The 20,136-nt window shown below is 36.1% G+C and overlaps 2 protein-coding genes across 3 annotated transcripts in view; one reads left to right on the top strand and one right to left on the bottom strand.

Annotated features, from left to right (window-relative positions):
• Positions 1 to 611: 611 nt before the first annotated feature.
• slc48a1a (solute carrier family 48 member 1a) lies at positions 612 to 3,919 on the bottom strand. The gene is made up of 3 exons (XM_084428000.1): positions 3,680 to 3,919; positions 2,850 to 3,017; positions 612 to 2,719 (listed from the first exon to the last, which is right to left on the bottom strand). Exons 1-3 carry the CDS (start codon positions 3,807 to 3,809, stop codon positions 2,583 to 2,585), a joined length of 435 nt encoding a protein of 144 aa, XP_084284126.1. The 5' UTR covers positions 3,810 to 3,919; the 3' UTR covers positions 612 to 2,582.
• A 3,110-nt stretch (positions 3,920 to 7,029) lies between these two features.
• rapgef3 (Rap guanine nucleotide exchange factor (GEF) 3) overlaps positions 7,030 to 20,136 on the top strand; it is a 38,408-nt gene continuing 25,301 nt past the window's right edge. The window contains exons 1-2 of one of the 2 annotated variants that reach the window (XM_084427998.1): positions 7,030 to 7,211; positions 13,840 to 13,910. In XM_084427998.1, the coding sequence (XP_084284124.1) occupies positions 13,857 to 13,910 (54 nt within the window). In that variant the 5' untranslated portion in view covers positions 7,030 to 7,211; positions 13,840 to 13,856. Of the gene's footprint in view, positions 7,212 to 13,839; positions 13,911 to 15,566; positions 15,833 to 20,136 lie in introns of those variants that run through there. The other variant, XM_084427997.1, reaches the window with a different exon arrangement.

Raw genomic sequence — 20,136 nt, 5'->3', positions numbered from 1 at the left:
CTGTTCTTTTGAACTTTCTATTCATCAAACAATAAAAAGGCAACAAAATCAGCATTTAAGAATGATTTCTGAAAATTCAGCTTTGCATCACAGGATTAAATTACATTTTAAAATATGTTTTACTCTTTAACTGCCTTGTTCAGCATAAGAGACTTCTTCCATAATTTTTTTAAAAACATATTACCGCCCCCAAAATTTTAAATGGTAGTGTACATACTGTAGAAATAGTAGTACGGTAGTATGCTGTTCCGAACACAGTCACAAATAATTCTCAACTTCCAATCATAAATAAAACTAAGTATAAACAACATTTAAAAAGCAATGACAAACGGCAAACAATAAAGAACACTGTCTATGTCTGGAATCTATAGCAACATTAAAACCAACATTAAAGTTAATTTCACCATCGCTGACTGAAGCTCCTAGATGGCCTACAGCTCTGCAAATAAAATTGTACCTTTACAGTTACAAAAACTTGTCACCACAGCAGTCCCCTCAAAGCAACTTTTTTATATATATTACATCTGCCCCAAATGGGTTCACAGTAGTACTTAAAGACTGCATATTATTTGTGTTGTTTCCTAAGGCCAGTGTATTTTTTCAATTCTTTTCAATGGGAGCACTGCAAATTTAAGAAAGCCTGCAGCGTGACGAGGCGGGGGATTTTTTCTCGTCATAGAGATTTGAAAAATATTTGGGTAAAACGCATAGACATAGAAAACGCATAGCAAAATCACCATAGATATGTATACTTGTATGCCACATTCGACCCATCCAAAGACACATTGATGTCCGCCATATTGGAACAGTCAACATTTCAGACGCTGTTGTCACTCACAGTAAGCAATCAAACGCTGCGTCCGAAATCGCGTACTGTCCGAGTAGGTACTACTTTTAAATTTACTTTGTGATCATTAAAGGGCTGGTAAAATGCCCCTTCCACAAGATGTAAAATAAGTCTTTGATGTCCCCAGAGTGTGTATGTGAAGTTTTAGCCCAAAATGCACCACAGATATTTTTATATAGCATGTTAAAAATGTTACTTTTTGAGGGTGAGCAAAAACGCACCGTTTTTGTTTCTGTCCCTTTAAATGCAAATGAGCTGCTGCTCCCGGCACAGAGGACGGAGCTTCAACAGCTTGTGTCCTTTTACATCACACAGACACACACTGAAAATTTCAAAAACGTTTAGTCTTTTATGTTCAAACCGAAGTCAGACAAAGATGGAGAGACGCGAGAAGAAGTGACAACATGTAGAACGCAACTGGACGTTTCTGAATGGTTAGTTGAAGAATTTATGCTTATCTATCTTCTAGTCATTGATTTGCATATTCTGTCTTTATAATCTATAAATCGTGTTCCCGGGGGCGGGGTTTATGTAAATTTTAGGGTTAGTGATGTCACTAACCCGGGAGGAATGTCGTGTAGTCCTTACCAGCCGTTTGTTGTAGTCCTTAAAAAACTATTTCTTTCAAATCAAATATCTTCCTTTGAGCGTTGAAACTTTGCAGATGTTGTTTATGCTCAAACAGCAACCTTACACACTAACTAAAGTTAGAAAAGTGAAATCATAATCAACCAACTTTTGACATAGGCCTACTGTTTTTCAGACGCAGCTAATGAGTTTTCCAAAATGCCACCACACTGCACAGCCCTGTTGTGAAAACTGCTGAGATTAAAATTCCCGAAGAAATGGGATGACCTTTCACAGGTGAGAATGTGTTGGTTTGTGTTTTTATATGGATTATCTCAATATTACAGGATTTTATGGTAACTTGGCAAATATGGTAAGTTTTTAATGTCATGTTAGCTGACATTTGCGTCTTGTGTTTGTTTAGCAAAATCATCTGCTGTCCTTTGCAGATATAGATATTCATATATGCATATAACTACGATTGCTGACCCACAGTCAACTTTCTCTTGAGTGTTCACGGACCGACTTTGGCCATTCCAACATGGCGGACGGCTTACATATAGCGGCCCACAGAAACAGCCGCTAATGAGGAATCTATGTATGTATATGGATGGACACATGAGTAATCTTCAAAGGTGGCCACCATGTGTGAAATGACTAGCCTTCAAGGGACTTTGACAATAATCTGCATCCTTATTAAGGGGGTAAATAAGGTACAAAGGTGTCTCTTTAAGGGTACTGACCCAGTGACAAGTTTTTGCACCCCTAAATGTACAACTTTTGCAATTTTTTTCTGACAGTGAAGGGGAGCCATCACTTCACATCTGACATTTGTAGAGAAGTTGCCCTGAGTAAAGTAACAACTACCTGTGAACACATCCTAGTGTATCCACTGCCTTCGAAACACTTTGACCCAATGTCAATATAAAAATCCCCTGTTAACTCAAAAAGACAGGAAAGAAGCAGATCACAGACATTCACCAACTTCTTACTCCAGGGCCCGGATCTGAGGGGAAGGAGGGGCTGAGATTTGAGTCTTTTCTGTGAAAGCAAGGAGGCCGTTAAGACGGTATTAAAAAAGGAGAACCATCAATCCATCCTTCATCTCCACATTGGCAGGTGAAGCCACCGATTGCAACTACAAATCCTTTGCAGCTGAAGCAGCCAATCAAAAGTCACTGAGGATGCTGATGTCGGCAAACTCCTGGCGGTAACGGAAGGAGTACATGCCCAGCAGGAAGGCCCATTTAAGAGTCATGAAGCTCCACACGGCCGACAGATAGAAGCTCTTGGGGTCAGTTAATGCTGAAGACAAAAACATACAGAACGGATTACAGACAACACTTTAATCTTGCAAATTACACTATTCCATTATTACAGATTTTGTGTGGGGGAATATTTCATTCGACAAAGCTGTCCATGTGAAGGTACTTACACTGCTTTTCTAAAACGGCTAGAGTTATGAAGGTGGCAAAAGCAGCAACAGCCAGGAGGGAGAAGACAGAACTAACAAACATGAAGAACTTGAGTCCCTTCAGCCATGTGCGCCAGTAGTCCTGAATGTACATAATGTGAGTGACCAATGCCCAGAGTGCCAGAACGCCTGTGGATTTAAACACATAAAACATAATTTATCCAGTTATAAAACATTCATAAAAATATTTTGCTATTTCCATTTTTATACAAAATAACTAAATTATAAATAATATTCATATCAGTATAACAATTTGAGTGAAAATTAAAATAAAATTAAAAAAGTGAAAACAAAATCAAGTGCACAAACACTGCTTATTTGATTTGTTGGTATCAAATATTTAAATATACATTATTAAATATTGTTGATTACTTTAATCATAACTTATTAAGTTATTCTTTTTAACATTTTCTGTTTATTCAATGACTTTTGCAGCGCACTGCGTGTAGCCTACTTTGTGTTTCTTTATTCGTCTCTCTGACTGCGTACAAATGGTAAAATATCTGCATATTTATGGGTTATTATTTCCAAACTCAATCTAAGAATATAGCAAGCTGATTTTTTTCAATAAATAAATACGTTATTATAATCACCAGTTGTATCTAACTTATATTGGAAAGGCTAACCTTCCACCACAGCAGACTTATTTTACACAATGTGATAGCAGATCGTGTCAACCGCAAGATCACACACCAGATTTAAAAACCATGACAGTTAAAGAAACACGATGTGAAATCTTTAAATATGACAGTGGATGTGTGAAGGCTGTGGCCTTGAGTTTATTTACAGACCTGATAATCCGCCCATCGCCGCCGTCCACGGTTGCTTATAAACCACATTCCACACGATAAACGCCGAAAACCCCACCAACATGCCGAATGTGGCATAACCTACACTAATGTAAATTCTGTTTGGACCCATTAAAGATGTATAAAGTACCGCAATAAAGCTGTAGGAAGAGGCTGGACAGAACGATTACACCATCGATGAGGGATTATGCAACTCACCGCTGCTTATTCGTAAACACGACTTTAAGACCCGGAAGAGCTCCGCCTATCACCAAAGCAACCATCAACAACCTCGCAGTCCCGGATGTGTAGTTCAACAAAACGTTTTATTATATTTAAATATGCATTTAAACCAACAAAATATTTGCTATATCATATCACGGAGTCATAACTTTATGTAATACATTTAGAATTGTATATAAATAGTTCTCCTTACTCATAATTACTGTCATTTCATTAGTCAACATTGGCAACTCACAATGTGCTCCAACTACGCATTAAGTGTATGTTTGTTCATTACTGAGAATATAGTATTTACTCGTGAAAAAAATACATTTACTGGCTATGCATGCTCATTGCTAAATACTTATTGTTTATTTTAGATAATTACAGAGTAGGCTAATAACGTGGGTATGAAATGTGACCGAAGGTTGCAGAATAATATAGCCAAATAAATAGTATTGCAAAATAATAATTTAAAAATGTTCCCCATGTTTAATTGTATGAATGCATAAGACAGCCAGCCTATAACTTTATTTTCTTCCTAGGCCTAATGCAGAATAAACAAACAAAAGATGATATTCTAAAACTGAGGAAAAGTGTGTAGAAAAATGTATTAATTTACCAATAAATGCTGCGTTAGAGCCAATAGTGTTTCTCAACCGGTGGGCAGGGAAACATAGGGGGCCGAAGGATCACTTAAATTATTCAAATTATTAATTCAATTAATTTAATGAATAAATTAATAGAATTTAAAAAACAGTAACATAAAATGGAGACATAATATTTCTCTATTTCATTTCCGGGGGGGGGGGGGGGGGGGGGGGGTTGTTCCACCCTTGTTTCTGGAAAACCATAGAAGAAATTGGTCATGTGACCACATAATTTTGAAAAGCAATCACTTTTACTCGTCCTCCCAAAGAAAAGAGACACATGGCATGAGAGTTAAGCATATTTTAGTGCAAAAAACTGTTTTTTCCCTTTCAAAGTAAAATTTCTATGATTAAGGTTTTTTATTGTAGTGTCTGAACAATTATAGACAAGTTTGAAAACATTTCACACATGTTTTAGTGCTTTAGTAGGCTACACAATGAGTCTATACAGTTAGCATGATGTTAGCTCTTAACTGCTGGATCATGCTAGTTTTTCAAACTTGTGGGTCTGGGGTGATTTGTACCAAAGGGCCTGGGTTATGTTGTGCCAGATCCAGACCACCTAGACCTACATACTCACAGGGGATAATCTTGAGAAGTGAGGAGATGGGCATGCCTCATCATTGTTTTACTTGGGCCTGCCTGTTATTTGTTTAATTTAGCTAACACTGATTTCAGTTTTGAGTTTGCACTATGTTATTAAAGAGAAGTTTTATTCCGTTTTTAAGTGGCCTATGTCACAATAGGATGTTTAGAAATTAGCCTAGTCACTTTATTCTTATATGTTACATAATTGACAGACAGCGCTATGTCAACAGGCATCTATTGCCAACGCCTTTTTGCCTGAAATGATTCACAAATATCATATATTGTGTTGCTATGGTGCTCTAAATGGTTGCTAGGGCGTAGCTTGATAGCTTCACAATGATCCTGAGAGACTGATTGGTCGTCTGAGTAAAATGAGCCCACCCCCTTGTCTCTATGACACTGTGATCCAGAGTTATGTTCAATACAAAATCCCTATGCAATTGACCATAGCAGGAAAAACGCATGCTATGGTATTCCAGGGTGACAATATCTAAATAAACCTTAAATGAGTAATTTTGTATTGAATTTATCTTGCTTTCATATAGCATTACGGTTCATAACATTAAAATGTTCTGTTTTACTTCAGAAATCACTGGCACAATTTACCCCCAATGTATTCCCCCAAAGGCACAACTTCCCCCGCACCAGGGGCAAGTTGTGCCATGAGACCACTTTTTTCCCAAGAGCTGTATTTCTGAAACAATTTATTTCAGATCCAAAGTGATTGTTCTCAGGGATGCACCACATCCTGAAATATATGTACATCCTTAAGTTGAAGGCATTACTGCCATGGCCTCACTTTAAAGTCACTTTGAGTAAAAACTGGCACAACTCACCCCACTCTCCCCTAATCATAATTATACCAAAAATAAAAAATTGTGTTGAACAATGGGCCTTTAAAGATTTGAGAATCACTGCATTAGACAATGTCACACCACTCTCTTGTTGTTTGCGCAGCACGGAAGATGGTGGTTTAAATCAGTTTGATCTTTGCAGTGGTTTTCATCTGAAACTCATTCTCAGAGCTCGAAAGTAATCGTGCCACAAACTCAACTGCAAAAGTAGGTTATAAAACCTGCTGGAAGTGATCATCATTATTCCACTGTAGAATAGAAGAAATGCTATACCCAGAATTGATCACTGCTGACATCATTCACAAATTTTCCCTCGCGGCCTTCTCTCTATTGTCCGTCAATCATATGCATACACAAGGAACAGAATGACATGCCTTTAGGTACTATATTTAAAATACACAGTCAATTAAAAATGAGTAATTAAACAAAAAGTGATCATATAAAAACTGAGATTCATTAGCAGCACAGACAATATGACATATAGCACTTTATTTTACAGTCCTATTCCCCATGTATATACTTATAATTATGATAACTGGGTAATAAATAGGTACTACCCTGAACTTACCCCTAAACCCAAACTTATGTTGTTACAGTACCTTATTTTACCCAATACGTTCTTAAATAAAGTGCAACCCAACAGTATAACCAGAACAGAAACAGAACAGAGTCAGATCCATTCAGATTCTCAAAATCTCAAGTGTTAACCATGAGCACAACATTTTAAGTGAAGATGCTGATGCAAACAGAATGAAAGTCCAGAAGTGAACTAAATCAAGGGGTCACAGATGTACTCTGACCTCATTTCCCCCAGTCACCGTTGACAATTGAAATATTATGGCTTTTACTTCTAATTCGAGGAAATGGAAGACAACAAGTGTCACCAAGCTTCTAGACACACCTTCTTAAGTCAACCTTTGTGGAATAAACGGCAGGCCAAATTTTATGTCACCAATGAGATTGCAGCAGGAAGCCGGTAACCCGCGTGGCTTCAGCGATTCCAGTGACATCAAACTCAGTGGTTTCCTCTGTCTGCTTCACAGACAACAGAGACACACAAAGATATCAAGATCAAGAGAAAGAGACAGAGACATCGCCAGACAAATTAGTATTTGGCGCTCGCCTTAAAGACAAGAAAGACAAGATTGTCCAGTCTGGCATTAAAGAAAACTATTTGGAGAAATAAACACACTGCCAACATCAGATATACCAGACATACAGGTAAGTGTGTTTGTGAAATATATCACTGAAAGACGCGACCACATTTACTTTGTGATTATGTGTAACCTTGCACTCTTAGATAAAGGTTCTTTATTGGCTTTGATGGTTTCATGAAGAAGCTTTAACATCCCTTTTCATTCCACAAAAGGTTCTTTATAGTGGAAAAGGGTTCTTTAGATTATTAAAATGTCTTCTTTTAAGAACTGTTTACTGAAATGTTCTTTAGGAAACCCAAATGGTTCTTAATTGCTTTGAAAGACCCCTTTTAAGAGTGTAAGGAGATATTAATACCTTATTGATCCTGAAAAATGACTCTAGTAGATAATAATTAGATCATCATATTTTTTGATTAGTGTTATATGTAAGGTTTCATTAGTTAATTACATTAGTTAACATGAACTAATAATGACTACAGCATTTACTAATCTTTAATGTTCATTTCAACATTTATCAATACATTTTTTAAATCAAAAGTTGTGTTTTTTTAACATTAGCTAATGCACCGTAAAGTAACATGAGCAAACAATGAACAGCTGTATTTGTATTAATGTTAACAAAGATGAATAAATACTGTAACAAATGTATTGCTCATAGTTAGTTTGGTAACACTTTATTTTAAGGGGACAGTTATACGTTACTATATGTGCTTACTATAGTAATAACAGTAAATTAGGCATGATTACAGGTAACTAACCCTAAACAAAACCCTAACCGTAACTCTATAGTAAGTACAGTTCATTAATATTAAAAGAGTCCCTAAAATAAAGAGTAACCGTTAGTTAATGTTAGTTAATGCGTTAACAAATGAAACCTTGAAGTGTTACCAGTGTTTTTGACTAATTTCAAACACATTTAGAATAAAGTTAATTTAAAGGTGTACGCATGACACACGGGTACCTGACTACAAAATATTTTACAGTGTTGATAGAAGAAAATAGGCAGATTTGCCTACATTTATCCTGAAACACGAAACAGACCGCAGTCCAAAAGTAGCTGTTTTACAACATGTGGCTAAAATTGTGTCTCAAATTGGTTAAAATGTTGCCTTGTGTATGTGCATTGGAAATTCTGTGGGTCAGTGATTCATTGTGATGCTGGGAAAGTTGAGCGGCTTGTAGGTAACAGGTGGGCACGAGAGAGAGAGAGAAAGAGAGAGAGAGAGAGAGAGAGAGAGAGAGAGAGAGCTGTGAACTTGCAGAAGCCCCCAAATAGCTCACAGGAAGCAACACGATGTGGCCGGGGGAGAAGGTGTGCATTTAAAACATCTCTGTCTTTTCTCCATCTCCCTCCCAATGCTTTCATCGCTTCATATATCACTGGAGTTCCAATATAAACAATATTTCCTTCCTCCATGGGCGCTGAGCTGGTATGGGAAGGAAAGGCTGATTTGGAATGACAGGATTTATGAGCATGTAAAATCACACAGTGTTCTGGAACTACAGATGGATGGGCAAGAAACCGAAACAATCTTCATGCGCATGATGTGCGAAGCTCCAGATTCCAGTGTGCATGACATTATTGTGTGTGATTTTTGCTTCATTTTTTTAAAATTGTGTCTACAGGGAGCTGATGACTGATTACAAAAGTCTGTGATTTGTTGCAGGAAGACCTACACCCTTTCCCATAGGAACTGTGTGCTTTCTTACTCTCTGTGATGGGAAAGGTTTTATATATAGGCTAGTACTGGTCTGCCAGTTAAAACTAGCTGTGTGTACTTTCTGGATGGGGTGTTTTATGGAAATATAGAATACTAAGATTCTTAAGACATTCTGTAAAACATCTTCACAAAATTGGCTCCTATCTATCAAGTGTGTAAAATGTACTAGCTATAAACACACACTAGAGGGCACACTAAGTTCTTGTTCAAGCAAGCATCACTATTGCTCATTCTTTTGGTTATTGATTTGAAATAACCCCTAACCCGCCTAATTTTTAAAACTTTTATGCTACCAACAGTAATAAAACCTCAAATTGATTATCTGGTTTAATGTTATTTTCAAATTTTCAATCACACATTAAAATATAATTTTAAAAACAATTTGTATTTAAATATATTTGTAATAATAATAATAAATATAGATTACAAATTATTAATGTAAAATTGATTACATTATTTAAAATGTATAATAAAATAAATATACATTAAATGTATATATAAGATAAAATAGGCCTATGGAAATACATTTAATTTGAATTTACTAAATAAATAAATGTATTTAGTCAAATTAAATTATAAATAAAAATAGATAGCCTATATTTAACCTTTATTCACTCTTAAAAATAAATGGCATCTAGATATATGGTTCCATAAAGAACCTTCAACTTCCATGGAACCTTTTGATTTTACAAAAGGTTCTTTATGGTGAAAAAAAAAGGTTCTTTGGATTATTAAAATATTACTGTTCACTGAAAGGTTAGGGAATCAAAAACGATTATTCTATATGGCGTTGCTGTGAAAATAATGGTTATTTTATGGCATTGCGTTTCTGAACCTTTATATTTAAGAGGAAAATAAAAACTATCGATATTTAAAATGTCTTTTACAAGAGTCCTGGCCAAGACATTACAAAAAATAAGACACGATACATGAAAACAGCAAAAACGTAAATAAAATATTTAACATCACGGTCAGCTCAAACAGCGGTTTGAGACGAAAAAAATGTTTCTTCTATTTCAGCTGTCCTGTCTAAGTGAACTAGTTGGGTGTCAATAGCCTATTGTCTTCAAATACTATTTGTGAGTTGATCTAGATCTAAAATGTATTTTGTTTTCAACGCAGCAACTACATATTTAGAAAAGGCATCCACATCTTTACATCTCCACTGCACACAAACACATTTTGACACTCTAAAACAATGGCAGACAAAGTGTCTCTTTCTATCTGATCTGAGTTAAAACTCTTTATCTCTCTTTAACTCTTTATCAGATACAAACTACCACGTTATTTTTGTGCCTTGTGAGGGTCACATGCAGGAGAACTGGATTTCTGAGTCCTGTCATAGGCAACCACTGCTGACACACACACACACAAACATGCAGAAATACACTTTGAAATATGCAGAGAAATAGTCAGGCACACAGTTAAAAGGAGCGATTGTAGATCGTCTTACTTTCATTTACTGCGGCCTTAGGGTTTATATAGTTGCTGTGAAGTGAGAAGTACATGGAGGATATACATGCCAGAATGTTTTCGTTCTTTAAACAGATCTTGTCTGCTAAGAAGAAAAACAGATTCGGTAAGACAAATCTGATACTGTTCTGTTGAAGTGGATGCCTAGAACTCATGATCAGTGTTGTGAGAGTGTGTTAACATCAGTTCACATAGCGATGAGTTTTTTACTTGAGTGCACAAATGAGTACTTGTATAGCACTTTCCACAAACGGTACAAAATATGGCTTGACACTCAAAATAATAATACAAAAGTCAGTAAAGGAGGTACTTAAACCTCCTGATTGAATCCTGATCACCAACCTGACGAGGTCAAACTAATATTATATAAGCGACTGCATGTTTTCATGCTTATTTAATTTATATGAGGTTTGAAATTTTTACAATCATGTTGCCAAAATTCAGGACATTTAAAACCCTATTTAAAAATTAAATATTTTACTAAATGTTTCAAATCTGGATGGATGGATAGTTTGGGGTTTATCTACATGTCCTGTAAATTAAAGAAATGTATATATTTTTTAATAGGTAGCATGATTGAATGGTTGAGCTTGACAAATGACTTGCTGATTGACAAATGACTTAGAAAATATTTGTCAAAAAAATCTAAAATGGAATGAACTGAATTTGAATGGAATGGAATTTACTTGCCTTCTGGTCATGCTGTAAATAAAAGGTCAAAATGAGGTTACTTATATTCATATGCAAAATCAATATTATATTCTTAAACAATTTACTTATATAAAAATCAAGGTAAGAAGCAAAAACTTACAGTGTACTTACCTATAAGTACTGGTAGCTGGTAATAAGGTTACTAGGTTTGTTTTAGGGGTAGGTTCAGGGTTAGTAGCTAGTTATTATCCAGTTATTGTAATTACTATAATAAGTACATAGTATGTGCATGGGGAACAGGACTGTAAAATAAAGTGCTACCTAAATTATTGTTGATTAGACAGTCATTAAAAATGTTTTATGACATTTAACATCAGTTAAACAAATTGTGTCCAAATCATGTTTGGCATGATTTTAACTCTTGACGTGTCCATGCAAAACATCTTTTTTTTAAAAGCACGGATATTTAAAGGGATAGTTCACTTTAAAATGAAAATTCTGTCATCCTTTACTCACCCTCAAGTTGTTTCAAACCTGTATGAATTTCTTTCTTCTGCTGAACACAAAGGAAGATATTTTGAAGAATGTCAGTAACCAACCAGTTACCTGGAACCATTGACCTCCATAGTATTTTTTTTTTCCTACTATGGAAGTCAATGGTTCCAGTTAACTGGTTGGTTACTGACATTCTTCAAAATATCTTCCTTTGTGTTCAGCAGAAGAAAGAAATTCATACAGGTTTGAAACAACTTGAGGGTGAGTAAAGGATGACAGAATTTCCATTTTAAAGTGAACTATCCCTTTAATGTTTAAAACAAACCACTTTCCATGGTAGGTTAATAGGATTTGAGTCTTTTTAGTCATAGAACATCAAAATGTACCAGTCATGGAATATTCCATATAATTACGCAATTATAATCTCACGCAACTTTGTCAAGCTCATGTTAAAACACTGACTGCTTTAGCTCCAGCAGTTTTGGAGAAAGATGTTGGTTTTGTGGGTCTGTTTGTGCAGTGCTGCCAGACAGAGATAATATTACTCAGGGCAACAGTTGAGAAATATTTTGAGGCCCTAGTGGAAGAAGGCAGGTGAACAGAGCCAGAACAGGGACAAGCTTCCAAAAACTGTGCTAATTCAAGGAACCTTTGCAACCACTCAGATACAACATATCACACATAATCATTCATTACTCACAGCCAGGAGTTTAGCATAACACATTATCACATAATTAAAGCGATTAGTGTTAAACCAATGTTCCTAACTAATTTAGCGCAAAAAATGTGAGACCTAATACACACCTTTTCTGTTGCTGTGTGTGTTTCTCCAAAGCTTCACATATCATTGTAATGCCCAATTAACATGCATATGAAAAATAGCAGCAACATACTGGTATTCCACTATTTTGGATTGAGGAGTGGAACTGAAAAACTCCCCAAAACAGTCTAGTGACTCTGTGTTGTTATATTTCACTTCTCCAGGAAGGGAAGATACTCCTGAAACAATAGCCGGGGTCTAAACAAACATTATGTAATGTTCCCTGACCTCCAGCCATATGGGCATTCTCAGATTGGGACAGGTTTTAAGATCGCCCCCAACGTGACCTGTGGGTATAGGGAGGACGTATACTGCCCACGTTGGGATGATACCTATTGAAGTGAATGACACTCATTCCTCAAAAAAGTAATACATTTTGTATTAAAGGGGTGGTATAATGCGCTTTTCACAAGATGTAAAATAAGTCTCTGATGTCCCCAGAGTGTGTAGGCCTATGTGAAGTTTTAGCTCAAAATACCCCACAGATATTTTTATATAGCATGTTAAAATTGTCACTTTTTGAGGGTGAGCAAAAACGCACCGTTTTTGTGTCTGTCCCTTTAAATGCAAATGAGCTGCTGCTCCCGGCACAGAGGGCGGAGCTTCAAGAGCTTGTGTCCTTTTACCTCACACAGACACGCACTGGAAATTTCAAAAACGTTTAGCCTTTTATGTTCAAACCGAAGTCAGAAAGATGGAGAGACGCGAGAAGAAGTGACAACAAATAGACAACATTTCTGAATGGTTAGTTGGGGAATTTATGTAGCTTATGTGTCGATATCTTCTAGTCATTGATTAGCATATTCTGTCTTGATAATCTATAAATCACGTTCCCGGGGGGCGGGGTTTATGTAAATTTTAGAGTTAGTGATGTCATACCCGGGAGGAATGTTGTGTAGTCCTTACCAGTCGTTTGTTGTAGTCCTTAAAAAACGATTTCTTTAAAAGAAAATATCTTCCTTTGCTTTGAACGTTGGAACTTTGCAGATGTTGTTTATGCTCAAACAGAAACATTACACACTAACTAAAGTTAAAAAAGTGAAATCATAATCAACCACCCCTTTAATACAAATCTTTAGTATTGGACACCTGGTTTAGTATAAGTACTGTTTCAATCCTTATGTGAGCTGGTCACCTATGCAGAATATTTTGGCATTGCAGCATTGCTCCAAATAGTATATATACTGTATAGTTATTTTTGTAATGCATTTTACATAAGGAATGTTATTATTTGGAATGCATGTGTCAGGGTGTTGCTGCACATGCAGTTACTGTATGATGTTTCTAGACAGTGCGGCAGTGCACTAGAATTTGGAACAGAGCTAGAGTTTCTATCTTTGGGAACAACTTACAATAAACAGTGAGCAAATACTTTCCATCAGAGTTCACAATATCCATCCACTGGGTTTTGTGGGAGTCATGAGATCTCACAAATCATAAGCCTGAGATATAGCATGATGTAACAGTAAAAGGAGAGCAGATTGAATCAAACAGCACTGACTTCCTTTCTTTCTTTACTTCTGTCTCCTCAGAGGCTCCAGCAGCAGTCATGTGTTCGGCAGACACAATCTTCCGGTCGTCTCTGCGCTCGTCCCTGGAACAGGTACAGAATAAAGATTGCTAACTGAGTATATGTGTCTTATGTGGGGTCAGAGTATCTTTATAAAACATAAACTCAACTATTAATTGCTTTTTTACTTTGCATTGGGATAATTCATGGTTATCTCATGCACCAACTCTAAATCAAACACAGCAACCCCATTGTAAACATTCAAAACACATTGAAAAGGGGGAAGTGTGTTCAAATTTCAAAAGGATTTTAAGCAAAGCTGGGAAAATGTGTCCTATTCAAAGTTCAAAATGATTTTAATCCAATCTAGCGCTACAGTTAACGTTTAATTAACTGTTTCACTCCAACCTTGGCACCTGCATCAGTAAGTAAGGTGGGTTATGGACACGCCCCCTGATCCTCAACCCCTCAAGGTTTATCATGCAGCTGGAACACATAGATAAGAGAGCTGAAGGAGAGACGGAGTGTGTTATTGAGTCAAACGCATTATTTTTCCTGCTCTAGCGTTTCTTTTACTGCTTGATGCAGAGGTCTGTAATGCTAAGTTCTACATATCTGGATGTAGACGCAATAATCCTTCAGTCTGCGAGACTACGTAAATGGGAAGCTGTGTTTTGTTCCACTTCATACCCTTCTTTTCTGTCTCTTAAAATGTTTATTGCTATAATGTCCAGACATTTTATTATGCTTAAGAGATTATTCATTCATGCCCATTAGATATGTAGGCTATATTGTATATTTTAATGTACAGTCTGTACAATATGAAAGCTGTCACAGCCTTTGTACCTTATTTACCTCTTAAGGGTACATATTAGTACCTTTTGAAAGGGTGCTGCCCCAGTGACAGCTTTTGTACCCTTTTTTCTGAGTGTATAGTTCACATTCATATTTTAACATAATTTACTGATCTGTTAAGTATTATATGCAAGAGTACAGTTTCCATGCATGTTTTAAATATCATATTTTAACTGATTTAGTCACTGTAACGACTATGGTACAACCATATTCAATACATTGTTATGTTAGCTCATTTGCAACATCATTTAGATACTATTGTTACATTTTTTATTAATATTTTGATTTGGTTTTTTATTTATTTTAATTTTAGTTAAAGTTGTAGTAATTTGTTGTGTTTTTGACATTTTTATTAGTTTGTGTTTTTATCCCTATATATAGAATTTTTAATTATTTTAGTCCATAAACTACATGAAAACAAGAAATGTTGCCATGGAAACTAGCTGAAATAAAATAAGTTTATATTTCATTATATATTTCAAAGTTAACATTAGCCCTACATTTATTTCATGTAACAAAATGTATTTAATGGTTTTAGTTAAAGAAGTTTTGGAGCTTTTAGTATGCATATGTTAACCTTACTGTTATCTATAAGCTAGTGTGCTCCAAAACAATGACAAAATTCGCATTTAGAAGTGTACCCACATTTCCCACGAGGTGAATGTCATTAGGAACTTTTCCCATGATTATTTCAACCAAAGAATAAACACCAAGCGAAAACAAAAGGCTATATATACACGATAGTAAAGTTCGTTAGATACATTTTGATGTAAACAAACACCTGCGGAAATCAAAGCGGACGCTGATCAGTTTAGTGAAGTATGAGGCGCGCGCCGTGACAGGGGCGGGAGCGGGAGCGGGAGCGCGCAGGCTCGTCTCTGACAGCGAACAGCAGGTTTTTAATGGCATTCACAGCCTGGACTCACACGCACGTAGGAATGCAGCGTGCAGGTCGGGTTGTCTTTAAGCAGGGACTGTCAAATCCTTATTGGAGATGTAGTTTTCGCCATGTGTTGCTGCAACAGATGATCTCTAAGTAAAATAATTTGTGAGACATCGGACTTGACTGAAACATGCATCTCTTTCGGAGTTGTAATTACCGAATCTTTCCCGATCGCTGTTCCAATGAAAAAACACCTCAGATCCGGGGAATCAGCTGGGTAAGTGGGCATATAATATAATAAATAATAATAAACATGCAGAATTGTTATTCAAGAGAGAGAGAGAGGTTATGGAAACTTCTAGGCTATTATCTGGTTATTCAACAAAATATGTGCTTGTTTGAAACGATTTGAAATATTCTTTCAAATAATTTTTAAATGTTAATCAATTATAGTGTGTGAATATGTTGCTTTAAAAACCTTTCAATTTTGATTTAAAATGGCAAAAGTTATCGCCATGGAGAAATAATATGGAAAACATTTTTGTTTAGCCTACTTATAAAAAAATAATAATAATTGTATAATACGGTGTCTGCTTTTCATCGTTTACACATATTCACAAAAATATTTTCTATTTTTGAATGTTATGGTGCAATTTTGTCATAGCACTATATTAACTGTGTACTACAGCTAATAGAGTGCATTAGTTTGTGTCAGGATGTGTGAAGTGTTGATGGCATTGAAACTCAATGCCAAATGATGTAAATCCAGAGACACTTACAGTCCCCCAGACATTGAACATGACCCCAAACAGCCGGAGCTTTGAATTTTTGTTGTGTATGTTTCTGTGTTTACATGTTGTTAAAGGGTTAATCAAGGATGAGTTATTTATAGCGTATTGTTCATTGTCCATCTTAAGGTTTGTTCCCTTACGGTTTGGAAAAGAATGTGCACAGGAAGACCCACACCGCTATAGACCTTAGTGAACAATAGTGAACTTTAGTGAACTGCAGAGTAAATCTCATATAATGAGCATGTTTTCCCAAAATGAAGGATCTAAATTCAAAAGGACACTGATCTCTTTTAGATTACATTCATTTCTGGTTTTGATAATTTGGCTTTCATGTCAATATCAAAAAGAAAATACTCAAAACACGAGATCAGGAAACACAGGGCACTGTGTAAACCTTACGGGTGATTTCCCATTTCCATGTTAAACACGATTAACTTGAACATACACTTTCATACTTATTCAAATGCACTTTAAACAGATGCTCCAATCAGGAAACTGTTTCTGCAATGATGATTGTTATTTGTCGTGGAGCAGTGGTCTTTTATATTGAGACCCAAATGTCCCTGTCCTATACATTCCAGCAATAAGGGTCATGACTCACATTGCACAAGCACCCCCTAAGAAAGCGATAAAGAGGCTCATTTAAAGAGAATGTGCTATGTCAATGTGCCACGGTCTGCACTCCATCAGGGTTGGAATGGGTTTTTTTGTCCTACCTGAAATTTTTGTAGTATATTTTGTCCCAGAGTTTAATTGAAAACCACCGAACCTCAGCCTGAAACATCTGTCTAAGACCATCCTGCATTCATCATACTATAATATATTTGTGTCGACCACATAAGTAGGATTCTTATAAGAGTTTCTAAGATAAATGGCAAGTCGTATTTAATTTATTTATGATTTGTTTTTACTGCCATGAAGCTTGAGATGCAGTCATTTTATCTAAATCTTATAAGACTTTGAATAATGCAAAGTAAATTAAATGCGTGTTTGACAGCAATGATACACTAAAAAAAATCCAGGGTTGTTTTAACCCTAATTTGGGTCAAATATGGACAAACCATTTTGGGTTACATTTTTAAATGACATTTTTAACTTGACATTTTGGTTTGTCCATATTTAACCTACATTTGGGTTAAAACAACCCTGCACTTTTTAGAGTGTATCTATCTATCTATCTATCTATCTATCTATCTATCTATCTATCTATCTATCTATCTATCTAAGAAATGAAGGCACTTGTCAATAGGATTTGACGATCAGGTGATCTCAGACACTTCCCAGCACCGTCATTAGACTTAGAGTCAATATCTTTGTGTAATTTCCCTCTCGTACCGGAGCATGTGACCCAGTCGGCTGTAGTTTCACTCTACACAGTTTACTCAGTCAACAGAGCCACAGGGTGGAGAGATCTCCACGCTGGCTAACCTTATACAAAGGTAAATCAAGCATGAGGATGCAGTGAACCTGACCACCTGAGGATCATCCAACCATTTTTACTGTCTATTGCTGCAGTTGAAAGAGAAACCAAGCAGGGAAAATGCTGAGGAAAAAAAAAAACAAATCAGCTTATCCTCATAAGATCTTTTTGAGAAATGATACATTGGCCTTAAATGTTGGCACTGATGACTCAAAGCTGATGCGTTTTCTGTAGGCGTCTACTGTATTACCTCCCTGCGTGGTGTGTAGTGTAGTGCTTATAAGAATAGTAAAAAATCATTTACTCACCCGAATGTCGTTCCAAACCCGCATGGATGACTTTCCTCTGTGGAACACCAAAGGTGATGTTTAGCTCAAACTGGTCTCGTTTAGTGGAATCCTATTGGTTTTGAATTACATTAGCGTTACTAAATCATGATAGAACTATCCTGAACAGAGCAAGAAAGGAGAACGCCTTAAGTATTATCATAATAACCATGAGCCATTGTAATTGTAAGCGACCTTTCAAGCAGGAGAAAGCAAAAAGATTAGTTTTCACAAAACCTATAAAGATACATTATCAGGGCAAGCCCATAAAGAGCAGGATATGCTTCTTAATGCTTCACAAAATTAGTCAGCTGATGCTGAGTAACACCTGCCATGGGAACAGAGGCTGACAATGCCTCATAAAAATGGAGTTATGGGACTTAAGGGAATCAGGTGGAATTTTGGCAGTTCAAGACTGTGGAGATTTTCTCTTTGTCTGAAGTCTAGAATGCTAGCAGCATCTCAACTGGTAGTTCAAGTCGGTTCACCTGGACATCATGGTCATGCCCCCTGTAGCTATTTTCTAGTCGCGCAAGTACAGCTCGCGTCTGTTTGAATAAGACTGAAATCTCCAAGCTTGCATTTCAGTAACATTTGGTAACAATGAACATTTGGACAACAAAATAACCAGGCTAAAATGGCTCAGTTTCATTCGTGATTCTTTTTTTTTCTTTCTTTTTTTTTTTTATGTAATAATTGCATTGGTCATTAATGGTATATGATTTGGTTCTTTCCAAATGTGTCAAGGTTTTAGGCAGATAGTAAAATTTGTCCATACAATACTAAACATATGCAATAGTGAGGTTTTGACAGTTAAACAGAGCTGAGAATACTACACTCTGTTTGATAGCTGATAGCAAAATACAATTATTTGGCCGGAATATTTAATAAACTTGCATGGAAAGAGCATGAGGTGTTTATGGCATTGTGAATGACATGCCAATTCTGTGGCACGCAGAATCCATGTCGTCCTGGTTATCCACCTGTACAATGAAATATGATATGATGCATTATCCAGAGATAACCCTATAGGTCAGATCATTTCAGAATCAATAGCTAAAATGCATTTGGCCATCTAAATCACTAGTGGTTAACAGCACCGATAAATATTTAAACGCAGTTCATCCATAATTCTCTCTTCAGTATTGATGCTCTAATTTCATCACGTAAAGGAGAGAGATGCTTTTCTTGCCTCTTGATTGCAGACAGAGATCAGAGCTGATGGCAATTGTTAGTTAATGGCTGGACAGAGAATCAAAAACTTGAGTGCCTCTTGACCAGGAATCCCATCGGATATGCATGATTGCAACCTGTTCATTCTCAAGCATGTGGTCCAGTTCAGCTGGTTGAAATCACTCGAATGTGTCCATCCTCTTTTTAAAGTGTCATTTCAGTGACTTGTATTTTCAATGACATAATGGGCATTAAAGGACCAGTTCTTGCAGAAATGAAAATTGTCATTATTAGTCTTGTATAGCAGCATTGTCATTGTCGTTTGTCTGACAGTCCAAAAGTAATACATTATTGACCAGACATTACACAGTTCTGATGAATACACACTGATATTTTATATAAATATATAAAATTGAGACATTTAGTTATTAATATATGTGACTTTGGACCACAAAACCAGTCACATGGTGATTTATACATCATCTGAAATCTGAATAAATAAGCTTTCCATTGGTGTATGGTTTGTTAGGATAGGGTCATATTTGGCCATGATACTACGATTTTAAAATCTGGAATCTGAGGGTGCATAAAAATCAAAACATTGAGAAAATCGTCTTTAAAGTTGTCCATTTATGTTCGTGATTGTGCTGCATTCACTCACAAAAATAAATGTTTTATATATTTATGGTAGGAAATTTACAAAATATCTTCATGGAACATGATCTTTACTTAATATCCTAATGATTTTTGGCATAAAAGAAAAATCAATAATTTTGACCCATACAGTGTATTGTTGGCTATTGCCACAAATATACCCGTGCACGACTTATGACTGGTTTTGTGGTCCAGGGTCACATATACATAATAGGCT

This window comes from Rutilus rutilus (genome assembly GCF_951802725.1).
Source record: "Rutilus rutilus genome assembly, chromosome: 13".
In the NCBI taxonomy this organism is placed as follows: Eukaryota; Metazoa; Chordata; class Actinopteri; order Cypriniformes; family Leuciscidae; genus Rutilus; species Rutilus rutilus.
This window is presented reverse-complemented; position numbering and strand designations above follow the sequence as displayed.